Below are 13,012 nucleotides of genomic sequence, written 5' to 3' on the forward strand. Positions count from 1 at the left end.
TAGATACCTTCTTTTTTTTACATGCAGCCATGTGGACACATATAGGTGTCTTTCCTCACATTTGTTTATGCGTGTGTCAGTCTATTATCTGTCTCCATTTGTGTGGGTATGAAGGAGCTGGTTAACTGAGATTGCAGACAGTATTTTAATAGGTTGTGGAAGGACAGGGATTTCTAAAGAAAGTTCCCTCTCTGGATACCAGGAATGCCCAGTTCACCCTCTGTCCAAGGTCCTCCCTTCCCAGCAGTTCCTTCAGTAAAGACACACAGGAGGTTTGATGCTCTGATTTAATAGTTTAGATTGATATAAATATTTTTTCAATGATTTCCTTTAAGGAATTCTTTTAAAGAATGATTGCTACAGGTTCATTTCTTCCTGCCTCCGGGGAAAATTTTGTCGGTAAGATCTAGAAAAAAAATAAATGGAATGAGATCTTGGCTTCGATATGAACCTGAGATACCTAAGGCCACCCGGGTCAGCCCAGACCTTTACTTTCACTTATTCCAACCACTGTTTCATACTACACTGAGCCCAGGTATGGGGGCAGAGGCTTACAGCTGTTGATAGAATGATGCAGGTTGGACATACTAGGGGATGAGGAACACATCCTCCTGCTCTGCAGGTGAAACTGCAGAATGGGAATAGATTCAAAGAATCTGGAGACGTGGTCTACTTGCAGTTCCTCACCCATGTCACTCCATCTCCCATCTCTTAGCCTCTGCACTGGCCACCCTCCATGCCTAGAATGCTCTGCCCTCTTCCTTGGGTTTCTTCTGGACTCAGTTCAAATCCCACCTCGAGGGGCAGCTAGGTGACACAATGGATAGAGCACTGGCCCCTGAAGTCAGGAGAACCTGAGTTCAAATTCGGCCTCAGACCAAGCACTTGACACTTACTAGCTGTGTGACCCTGGGCAAGTCGCTTAACCCAATTGCCTAAGAAACAACAACAACAACAACAACAACAACAACAACAAAAACAGCCAAATCCCACCTCTGCAAGAGTCCTTACCTGGTCTTCTCAGTTCGTCATCCTTTACAGATTGCTTTCATATAGTCTTTCTCTATATCTTGTATTTATCTAGATATTTATATCTTGTCTTCCCCATTCAAATATGTGCTTTTTAAGGGCAGGGACTCTGGTTTTGTTGATTGTTTTTGCTTTTCATTGTATCTCCAGTGCTTAGCCCAGTGCCTGACACATAAGACCTGCTTAATAAATGCTTGTTGACTGACTGACTGACCTTGGGGATGTTTGAAATCTAATGTTATGCATTGACCAAGAAAGAAAAGGCTTAGCTATCCTCACCCTCAGAAATAGGTTTAAACCTTTTGCTTAGGTTTGGAGAATGGACTGTCTTTATTAGGGGATAGAGATAAGGGTTACAAGCCAGGGAAGGGAATCATGTAGGGGTTCATTCTGGGACCTATCTTTGGATATGATCACCTTTAACAATCGGAGGTAAGAATTCTCCAAGAATTCCTGAACCTGAAAATTAGTTGGTGCTGTGTTAGTAGAGCTGCCCATTCATGGATTACAGAAGTTCTTAAACCTTTCTCCCCAACATCTCACCTCCATGAGGATCCCCTGAAGCATGATCTCTTTAAGGTATACAAAACCCTTTATGAAAATGATCACTGTAGATTCACCCACCCCCCCGAATCTATTTTTTTAGATGAGGAAACTGAAGCTCGGGCAAATTAAAGGACTTTTCCAACTACACTCAACTAGTAAGTGTGGAATTTGAAAATAGATTTCCTGATTCCAAGAGGAGTAATATGTTGCCTCTTTCTCCCAACACATGCCCCAGACATAAGCCCCAAAGAAGTAATCGAATGTACTGCTCTCCTACCCCAACCCCAGAGACCATGTGTGACTGTTTGTACAGGGCTAGGCCCATACCCAGAGCAAATGAACAAGGGATACTGGCTTGGGACAGAGACAGATACTCACGTCTAGTGGTAGATGTTGTTGACTGTTGGGAAGGTGAAGTTGTGGTCTGTGAGGCAGTTGTCTGTGGGGCCGTTGTCTCTGCTGAGCCTGTTGTCTCTGCTGAGGCTGTGGTCTCTGCTGAGGCTGTGGTCTCTGCTGAGGCTGTGGTCTCTGCTGAGGCTGTGGTCTCTGCTGAGGCTGTGGTCTCTGCTGAGGCTGTGGTCTCTGGGGCTAGTGAAGTAGAAGCCTGTCCAGCTGCAGAGTCAATTTTTAAACTTTGAAGTATTCAAATTCTCCCCACCTTGAGGTGAGCAGTGAAAGGCATCTGGGCAGTAACCAGTCTTAAAGGATAATAAACAGCCTCTCCCTAGGGCCTGGGTTTTGGGGGCCTTCTCCAGGAGGAAAGAGAACTGCTAGGATAGAGCAGCAGCCTGTCCTTCTAGGGACTTATCACCTTTGTAGGAAAGGAGAGTATAGGCAAACCTCGTTGATATTGCAGCTGCGTTCCAGATCACCACAATAAAGTGAGTGTCTCAATAAAGTGAGTCACATGGATTTTTGGTTTCTCAGTGCATATAAAAGTTATATTTACACTATACTGTAATCCGTTAAGTATTCAATAGTATTAAGTCCAAAAACCAATGTATATACCTTGATTAAAAATTTTGTTGTTTAGATATTTTTCAGTTGTATCTGCCTCTTTATGACCCCATTTGGAGTTTTCTTAGCAAAGATGCCACAGTGGTTTGCCATTTCCTTCTCTAGCTCATTTTATAGCTGAGAAAACTGAGGCAAACAAGGTTAAGTGACTTGCCTAGGTTCACACAGCTAGTAAGTGTCTGAGGTCAGGTTTGAACTCAGGAAGATGAGTCCTCCTGACTCCATGCCTGGCACTCTATCCACTGCACCACCTAGCTGCCCCATTAAAAATATATATATATATTACTGCTAAAAATGTTAACCATCATCTGAAACTTCAGGAACTTATAATCTTTTTATGTTGGTGGAGAGTCTTGCCTCCATGTTGATGACTGGTGACTGATCAGAGTGTGGCTGCTGAAGTGGGGTGGCTGTAGCAATTTTGAAAATAAGATAACAATGAAGTTTGCCACATCAATTGATTCTTCCTTTCACTTGAACACTTAGAGGCCACTGTAGAGTTATTAAATGGCCTAATTTCAATATTATTGTATCTCAGGGAGTAGGGAGGCCCAAGGAGAGGGAGAGAGATTGGGAGGAGCCTGTTGGTGGAAAAGTCAGTACACAGACAACATTTATGTGGGTACAGTTTGTGGCTCCCCAAAGCAATTACAATAATATCATCAAAGATCACTGATCATAGATCACTATAACAGATACAATAAAAAAATAATAACTAAAAATTTTGAAATATTGTGAGAATTAACAAAATGTAACACAGATACATGATGTGAGCATATATTGTTGGGGAAAAATGCTGCCAAAAGACGTGCTGAATGCAGAGTTGCCCAAGCCTTCCATTTGCAAAAAAACAAACAAACAAAAACCAAAGCAAAACATCTGCAAAGTATAATAAAGTGAAGAGAGATATGTCTGTATGGGGGAGGGCCTAGGTGAGAGAGTAGTGAGTTTCTCTCCCTGATCTTGAAGGCCCTATAGTATTCATTCATTAATTGATTTAGTAAATTCACACATTGATTCTACAGATTGTAACGTCTGCCTTTTTCTATTCCAAATTCTTATATACTTTAGGACTTGGGTGATGGTAATTTGAAGAGAGTGGAGAACTTTCAGGGACTTGTTGATGACTACCAGATGCTCCAACCTGTCCCCTAAATCCCATGCCCCCTCTCCCCCCAAAAAAGTCTCCTACCAATTAAGTTTTGAAAGTAGTGGCCAAGAAACTGTGGAAGAAAACAGTGAGGCAATGATATCTCAGATTGTGTATTTTCTGGAACGAGAAACTGCCTGTAGGAGAAGGGGAAAGAGATCTGGATGCTGACACCTAGAATTACTATTTCTTCCTTTCCTTCTTTTAATGTTGATAGACTTCTAGTCTGCCCCTTGGACTACAGAGCACAGAGAGACACTTCAGTCATACTGATTGTCTCTGATGTTCTGTAGGTAAGCACAACAGACCTGGGGAGTCTGAGTTCTGTGTTGCCACTTACCAAGGCCTTAGCATCTGGCATGACTGGGCAATGGAAGTGATCATCCTGGGAGCAGAAGCAGGGACCCCAGCAAGAGAAGGTTCTGAGTGCTGGAGACTAACACCTAATGTAAGGTCCCCTGGTCTGGCAAACCAGGGAAATCAATTTCTTTCCAAAACATTTATCTTCTCTAATTTTACTCTGAGATTTAAGTCTAGGGTCCTGGATGCAGGTAGGAATTCTCATTGAAGGATAGGGATGGAGACATAGGTTAAAACACATGCACACACACACACACACACATACACACACCCACACACACACACACCAATTTTGAATCAATATGTCACATCATCTCCTGAGCTAAATTCAGAACTTGATAACCTGGGCAGTAAAAATCCTGTGACTCTCATGCGTGCATGCCAGGTAGACTGTCATGGTGGTGGTGAGGCCACATGCTTGGTGGCTTGAGTATAGCTTCTCCTGGTGGACATCAATGAAGCTGCCCTCTCGTTGTAAGCTCTTATTGAATCTATAGGAGTTGTTTCATTCTTGTTATTTGTTCATTCCAGCACCTGGCTCAGTGCCTGGCCCATAGTAAGTTCTTAATAAATGTCTGATGATTGAGGAATGATATGACAAAACATTATCTTATTGAAATGCTCCATGTGTTGCATAGGGTACCCACAAAAAGACATAGGCAGTCCTTGCATGTAAATAAACATTCATGGAAAATCTACTATTGTATTTCTATTGGGAGAGAAAAAAAGTACTTTTTTTAAACATAAAGAAAAGAAAAAGAAGTATAAAGAAGAAATCAGGTGCATTTCTGTCCTCAAGATTATATAATAAATATGGTGAAAAGACTTGAACATAAATAACTGAAATCAAAGGCATAATGAGATGACTGAGATAGTTAACAGTCCTTCCTGACTCCCGGCCTGGCACTCTATCCCCTGTACCACCACTGCCCTTGAGGGCTTTGGGACAGCTCTTTAAGACTAAGTTTCAGAGAAGGTATTAACAACCTTCATTGGTAGAGGGAATATCCATACCCAATGGGTTTCCTTTCTGGCAATAACTTTTCATAGCAGTATTAGATTATCTACAAACAGTCCTCATTACCATTCATTACAGAATCTGGATTTTTCCTGCTAACATTGAGGATGGATCAGAACCTGAGCACTAGAACATATGCATCATATGTTTAGTCCTGTTGTCTTAGAAACCATCAGCTTGTGAGAGAGTAAATGTATGGTAGTAGAATTATTTTGTTTCTTGCTTATTATTTCTTTCATTCATGTTTGTTCTTAGGGATAGAATCCCTTGTTTCTGGATCTGTTACTCTTGATGCAGGGAACTCCCTGTTGAGGAAACTAACTTTCTCTCTCTCTCTCTCTCTCTCTCTCTCTCTCTATCTCTCTCTCTTCTTCTGTCTGCCTCTAAGTGACTTGATTTGGGTTACTTGCACTGGTCTTCCTAGCCTCCCTCTCAGCCAACTAGAGCCAGGAGAGCTCAGGCAAGCCTAGAGTTCTCTTAATCTTCTCTCTCCCATCCAAACAAGTAAAGAGCTCTTATGAAGTAGATGGATCCCTTTTGCCCTGGTTGTTGGGCTCATTACACATCTCTACTCACAGACCTCTCTCTTTTTCATGCACTCCTTCCCAAATTTTTCTTTCTTTCAAGGCTTGTTTAGATATCTCTTTCAAAAGGTCAACTAGCTTATCTGATAAACTCATTCTAATATGCTTATGGGAGTAGATATAGGAATGTTGCACCAAGTGCCTTTGGGAGATGAGGAATAATTATGTTTCTTTAAATAATAGTACTGTGTCAATATATAAACTTATAAAATTTATAACCCAGCAGAGAGGAGGTTGGTATAAAATCTTTCTGGCATCAATTGATATATATGCACACACATATAAGTATATATTATAATCAATTATAATTGGATTTCAATAAATTAAATGCATATAATTTAGTATCCATATTTCACGATGAAATGTAATGTAACTCTTAAAGAAAAAGTTATATTCTAAAGCTTTTTCTAAAATGATTCTTTTCCTTTTAGAAGTTGCTGACTCTTGACCTAGCAAGTTTTATTAATGCCTCATTTAGCTCTTTAAGCAACTAAGTGGCACAGTGGATAGACTGCCAGTTTTGGAGTCAGGAAGATTCATCTTCTAGAGTTCAAATCTGGCTTCAGATACTTACTAGCTATGTAACTTAACCATGGTTGTCTCAGTTTCCTCATTTTTAAAATAAGCTGAAAAAGGAAATGGCAAACCACTTCAGTACCTATGCCAAGAGAACCCCAAATGGGGTCATAAAGAGTCATGAAATGACTGAAAAATGACTGAAGAACATTTTGATCTTGCTTTCTATGGATCTGTGATTGGTCTTAGGGAAGGCTAAAATGATCCCAGGAAGGATAATTGTCCTATTCTGTAAGTGGCAGTGGGCAAAAATAGAACTCAGGCCCTGTTGTGGGGTCCTAGATCTTTGCTGAGGGAGGGACTGGGAAATAGGGCCATACTCACCGACACCCATGAGAACTCCAGCCAGAGTAGTCAGGAGGAGAAGAACTGGGAACTTCATTTTGCTAAAGAAATATTGCTGAGGTTTCTTGAGGAGAAGGTGGGAGTGTTGATGGAGCCACCTGTCTGCCAGGGCACTTATAAAGACGCCAAAAGTCAATGGAAATTGAGAGAGCTGTGTACCCTCCTTCCTCTACAAGCTCCTTAATCCCCTCCCCTTACTGCTGCCTAAAGTCATTTGCTAAGTCAACAAGCTTTGGAAAGGAGTAGACACCTAAGTTTTTGGCAGGGGGGTCACGGCCAGAAGTGCTGGCAATTGTAATTGTTTTCACCAAGTGTCCAATTATGCCTTTGTCCAAAAGTATCCTGGGTGGGGGGGAGCTATCTGAGCAGCTAGGCCCAAGGCCACTGAATGATAGAAATCTCTTACTTATTTGGCATTATTATAATGGTGGGACCCCCTGCCTGGTCATCCAGAAACGTTCTGGTTATTGTCCAGAAAATGGGCTTTGGGAGTTCAATTTGTCCAACTCTCTGACTCTGGATGAGTTGATTTCCAATTCATGCTAGACTATGAAAAGTATTCTAAAGTCTTCTATAGAAAGAACTGGTAAATAACAGTATTTATAGGACAATTTTACATATATATGTATATATCTAATGGTAGCTATGTCTAGGGTGTGGGGGTGGAAAGAAAGGAAAAAAATAAAATTTGTATTTTAACTTTATTTTATATATAAAAAGAATAGCAAGTTGTGCATAATAGATTTGCAGTTTCATGTGCAATCATCTTTTTTATTATACTATGTTAGGGAAATGCTCATTTTATTTCACAAATTAAAACTAAAATTTAAAAAAGTCTTGTAAGAAAGTAAGGGTCATGTCTGAATGCAGGGTGCTCAGCTGTTTCATAGCCCTACCGTTCTAGGAAGTGACCTAAATGCTTCCCTGACCTCTGTTCCTTGGCCTGTGATATTTGGTAGGTTTTTGTGGGTGATTCATGTTTTGGGAATGCCCTCTCTTTTACCCCATGCACCAATTGCACTCCATCCCCACATATCTCCCAGCCCTATACAAAAATCCAGCTACAGCCATTACAGTCAGACATCCTTATGAAAACCATCTTAGCCAAATAGTACATTCACATGTAAGTGTCCAATGGTTAGATCACTGGACCTGGAGTCGGGAAAGTCTGAGTTCAAATCTGGTCTCAGACACTTATTAGCTGTGTGATCCTGGGGAAGTCACTTAACCCTGTTTGCTTCAGTTTCTTCTTCTATAAAATGAGCTGGAGAAGAACATGACAAATCACTGTAGTATCTGTGCCCTCAAATGGGGTCCTAAAGAGTCTGACATGACTGAACATCAAAAAATCTGGAAGCTGTTCCATCAGATCAGGGGTAAGGCAAATTGTCCATTATCATCATTACAATTCAATATTGCACTAGAAATGCTAACTATAACAAGAAGACAAGAGAAAGAAATGAGAGGAATAAACATAGACAAGGAGGAAACAACTGTCACTTTTTGCAGGTGATAAGATGGCTTACTTTGAGACTCCTAGAAAGTAAATTAAAAAAAAAAAACAATCTGAACAAATATTTCAGTAAATTTTCAGTACATAAAATAAACCTACACAAATCATTAGCCGTTTTACAAATTACCTTTAAAATCCAACAGTAAAAGAGAGAAATTCTACTTAAAATAACTAGTGACACTTTAAAATACTTGGGAATCTGTGTGCCAAGACACATTCAGGAACTACATGGCTAGAATTATGAAACACTCTTCACATAAATAAAGGCAGATTTAAATAACTGTAGAAATATTAATTGCTCATGAATAAGTTAAGTCAATATAATAAAAATAACATTGTCCAAATTAATTTACTTATTCAGTGCCATGCTAATCAAACTACTTAAGTATTACATTATAAAACTAAAAAACAATAATAATAAAATTCGTCAGGAGGAGCAATAGGTCAGTAACATCATGGAAAACAATGAAAGAAAAAAATTAATTAAGGAGGCCTAATAGTACCAGATCTTAAACTATTTGTTGTAACTGTCAAAAGAATTTGGTACTGGCTAAGAATGAGGTTGATCAGTGGGACAGATTAGGTATACAATATACATTATCAATTGAGCACAGTCGCCTAGTGTTTGATAAACCTCCAAATCCCAGCTACTTGATGAAAAACTCACTATTTGACAAAAACCATTGGGAAAACTGGAAAGTAGATTAACATAGATCAACATCTTACACTATATACCAGACAAACTCAAAATAAGTACATGATTTAGACATAAAGGATGCTATCATAAGCAAATTAGTAGAGCATGGAAGGAATTACCTGTCAGATCCATGGATGGGGAACAGTTTGTGACCAAACAAGAAACAGGTTCATAGGAGATAAAATGGATAATTTTTATTGAATAAAAATAAGAAGTTTTTGCACAAATAAAACCAATGGAGTTAAAGTGAAAAGAATAGCAGGAAACTGGGAAAACATGCTTTGCAACATGTTTCTCTAATAAAAGTCTCATTTCTAAAATCTATAGAGAACTGAATAAAATTTACAAAAATAGGAGCCATTCCCCAATTGATTAATGGTCAAAGGATATTAATAGGACATTTTCAGAGGAAGAAATCTAAGCTATCAGTAACCATATGAACAATGCGCTATATTAAGGAAATATAAATTTAAGAAGTTCTGAGGGAGCAGTTCACACCCATCAGATTGTCTAAGATGACAAAAAAGGAAAATAGCAAAAGCTAGAGGGAATGTGGAAAAATAATAATGTACTGCTGGTAGAGCTTGTAAACTAGTGTACCCATTCTGGAAAGCAACTTGGAACTCTGTCCCAAATGCTACTGTATACATTATGTCCCTTTGTCCCTCTGATACCACTATGACCCAAAAGATTAAGGAAAAAAACAATAGGACCCAAGTGTAAAATATATATAAATATCTGCAAAGATATCTTTATATATCATCCCTTTCTTGTAGTGACAAAGCATTGGAAACTAAGGGGATACCTATCAGTTGTGAAGTGACTGAACCAGTTATGGTATATTAATGTGATAGAATTCTATTGTGCTAAAAGAAATTATGAAGGGGAAGTTTCAGAAAAAACTGTTAAGAGTTTTATGATGTGAGGTAAAGTGAAGCAGACAAAACCAGGAGAACAATTTATCCAGTAACAATAATATACTAAAGAGAAACAACTTTGAAACACTTAGTAACTCTGATCAACACAGTGAAAAAAAACAATTTCAAAGATTCATGCTGAAACTCTATCCTCTTCCAGTAAGAGAACTGATCATCTCAGAGTACAGATTGAAGCATATTTTCTTCTCTTTCTTTCTTTTAAAAAATATTTTTGAACAAACCTAATACGGAAATTTCTTTTGCATGATTATATATATAAATGTATATATAAAATTTGTAATGGGTTTTGTTTATCTTGCCTTCTGAAAGAGTAAGGAAAGAGAAGACAAATTCCAAACTTAAAATTAAATTTAAAAGTGGGGACAGTCAATATTTGAGGAGCTGTGGGGAAAATGTACATTAATACATTGTTGGTGGAGTTGTGCATTTTCCCTACCATTCCAGATAACAGTTTAGAATTAGAAAATAAAAGTAATTATGTTTTAATTAATTAATAAATCAATATTAATAAATTCTAAGATCAAGTTTTTGTAGTGGCAAAAGAACTTGGAAACAAAGTGGGTGCCTATAACTTGAGTAATGACTGAAAAACTGTCATCTGAGATTAACTCCAAATGAATATATGATTTAGACCGAAAAGATTATATAACAAAAAAATTAGAGAAAGAAGATGGAAATTACCTTTCAGGTCTATAAATAGGATGATATTTTATGACCAAACAATGGATAGGGCAGATCATAAAAGATAACTTAAACAATTTTGATCACATGAAGTTGAAAGTTTTTCCCAGAAATAAAACCAAGGTTGATAAGATTGTAATGGAAACAGTTTAGTGGTGAAAACCATCTTGACAGCCAATGTCTGATAAAAGTCTTATTTTCAAGATATAATAGGAATTGATTCAGATTTGTAAGAATGAGAACCATTTCCCCAACTGATAAATTTTCAAAGTTATTAAGTCAGTTTTCAATGAAAGAAACCCAAGCTATCAACAGCCATGTGGGAAGAAAATGTTCCCAAAGCATTAATAATTAGAGACATTTGAATTTAAATAACTCTGATTTTCCACCTCACAGCTATCAGATTGTAAAGGATGGTGAAAAAGGAAAATGATAACTGCTGGAGGATCTGAGGGAAAACACGCATATTACTACATTTTTTGTGGAGCTATGAATTGATCCAGCCATTCTGACAAATGATTTGGAACAATGTTCCAAAAATCTCTAAACTTTGATTGAGTAATTAGGCTTGTACCCAAAAGAAATCAAAGAGGAAATTATTACCCAAACATTTGTGGCAAACAACTCGAAATTAAAGAGGTATCCAGCAGTGGGGGAATGACTGAATAAATTGTGGCATATGTAAATAATGGAATACTATTTTGCTGTGAGAAAAGATGAAAGGAAAGATTTTAGAGAATCTTGGGAATACATCTATGTACTGATGTAAAGTTGAGCAGAACCAGCAAAGCAATTTATGTACTAATATTAACACTATAAAAATGAATACTTTTGACAAACTGAAGAGCTCTGAGCAATGCGATAAACAACCATGATTTGAAAGGACTTCAGACAAAACATTCTATCCACCTCCTTATAGAGACAGGATAGATATATAATGCTGAAGGAGGCATACATTTTTGGACTTGACTGGTGCCAGTATTGCTTATGCTTGAATACATCCATCCATCCATACATACATACAGATAGATAGATAGATAAATAGATAGATAGATATGTATATATATTCGTATAAGTTTCAATGAGAATTTTTTTCCTTTTTTAAAAAATTGAGAGTGGAGTGGCAAAAAGAGGAAGTAATAACTTGTTAATTGAAAAAATAAAATACCCTCTCCCAAACTGTGACGTATGAATACAACAGAATATCATTGTGTGATAACAAAGGAATATAAGGAATTCAGAGAACCTGAGGGACGATTTGTATCAAATGGCATACTGTGAAATAAGCAGAGATGAAAGAATGGTATACAGAATGGCTACAACAATGTAAACAAAAAGATCACTAAGAGGAAAGGGAAATCTAGGTAACTGAGTGACCAACAATGATCCCAGGAAGCAGATAATTAAACATACCTCTCTCCATTAGGGAAAAGGGGCAGGGGATTACCAGGGTAGAATATTGTATATATTGTCAAATACAGTTACCGGATTGGGTGCTTTTTCTTAATTGTTCTCCGTTACAAGGAATGGTTAAATTTGGAAGGGTTAATATTTGCAGAAGTGACTATGATGTAAACCAAAAGGCATCCATGATGCTTTAAAAAAATAACAATGGGAGAGCAATGAGAGACAAGCTGATGAAGAGGGAACTAAGGTGTGTGGGATATGGGCATGGAAGAAAATGTGGGAAGATACTTGAATGCAACAAACTGTCAACCCTGGAAATCAGCATCAGTAGTGGATGGGGCCCAGGGCAGTTGATCAATTGTTGCCAACATGTTTTTCTCCTGCCAGTCTGGTTTTCACTAGCCTAAGTTCCATGGTGGAGATCATGACATGCCTTGGAATTCTGAGTTCTAATCCTGGCCCTGGCCATGACTTTGAGTTTTGGTACATCACTTCCCCTCACTGGGCTTGGATTTGTCCTGGAAATAGCAATCCTCCCATTTTCCTTTTCCCCACTGCAGTTGTGAGAGTAGGATGAACAAGAGATAGGGTAGAATGCTGAAAAATTGATGACAGGGAAGGGGCTGTAAAAATGGGGCCTGCCTTTATAAATCTGGTTATTTAGAGCAGACCAATTTTGATATGTTATTATTTTTGGTTCTGTCCTTGTATCATAGATTGTAGCCCAAACCCTAGATTGTGAATCATGCTGTTGGTCAAATGAAGGAGTGTGGATGACTTTGCCTGGTTTATTCCTACCTGGATCTGGACAAAGAAGTCTCAGGATGAGTTTATAGAGGGATGATCAGTTGCCATGTCTCTTAAGGGGAAAGAAGGATGGCCTAGGATTTCCATCTGTCACTGATCAGCCTAGCCCTCAGCTAGGGCTAGGGATACTGCAGGGTTCCAACCCTCTTCCCTGGGTTCATATCCCTTTTATGTTTACTTGCTTTGTGACATCTGAGCCTTCATTTCCACATGGTTTGGTCAGAATTTGTGGTAATTTGGATGTACAGGTGACCTGTGTGACTGAAAGTGTGTGTGTGTGTGTGTGTGTGTGTGTGTGAGAGAGAGAGAGAGAGAGAGAGAGAGAGAGAGAGAGAGAGAGAGAG

At 38.4% G+C, this 13,012-nt stretch overlaps 1 protein-coding gene across 1 annotated transcript; it reads right to left on the reverse strand.

Moving 5' to 3' along the window:
* Window positions 1-286: 286 nt before the first annotated feature.
* On the reverse strand, window positions 287-6,742 carry LOC114040067 (cell wall integrity and stress response component 2-like). Its single transcript, XM_027858050.1, has 3 exons — window positions 6,605-6,742; window positions 1,954-2,187; window positions 287-406 (listed from the first exon to the last, which is right to left on the reverse strand). Exons 1-3 carry the CDS (start codon window positions 6,660-6,662, stop codon window positions 366-368), a joined length of 333 nt encoding a protein of 110 aa, XP_027713851.1. The 5' UTR covers window positions 6,663-6,742; the 3' UTR covers window positions 287-365.
* Between the last annotated feature and the right edge of the window lie 6,270 nt (window positions 6,743-13,012).

This window comes from Vombatus ursinus, unplaced genomic scaffold (genome assembly GCF_900497805.2).
Source record: "Vombatus ursinus unplaced genomic scaffold, bare-nosed wombat genome assembly UNPS02012709.1, whole genome shotgun sequence".
Taxonomy (NCBI): domain Eukaryota; kingdom Metazoa; phylum Chordata; class Mammalia; order Diprotodontia; family Vombatidae; genus Vombatus; species Vombatus ursinus.

Coding starts and splice junctions, on each gene's coding strand:
- LOC114040067 (XM_027858050.1), bottom strand. CDS start 6,662: ATGAAGTTCCCAGTTCTTCTCCTCCTGACTACTCTGGCTGGAGTTCTC. Junction 2,188..6,604: donor TGGAGTTCTCATGGGTGTCG/GTGAGTATGGCC, acceptor TTGACTCTGCAG/CTGGACAGGCTTCTACTTCA. Junction 407..1,953: donor AACAACATCTACCACTAGAC/GTGAGTATCTGT, acceptor TTTTTTTTCTAG/ATCTTACCGACAAAATTTTC.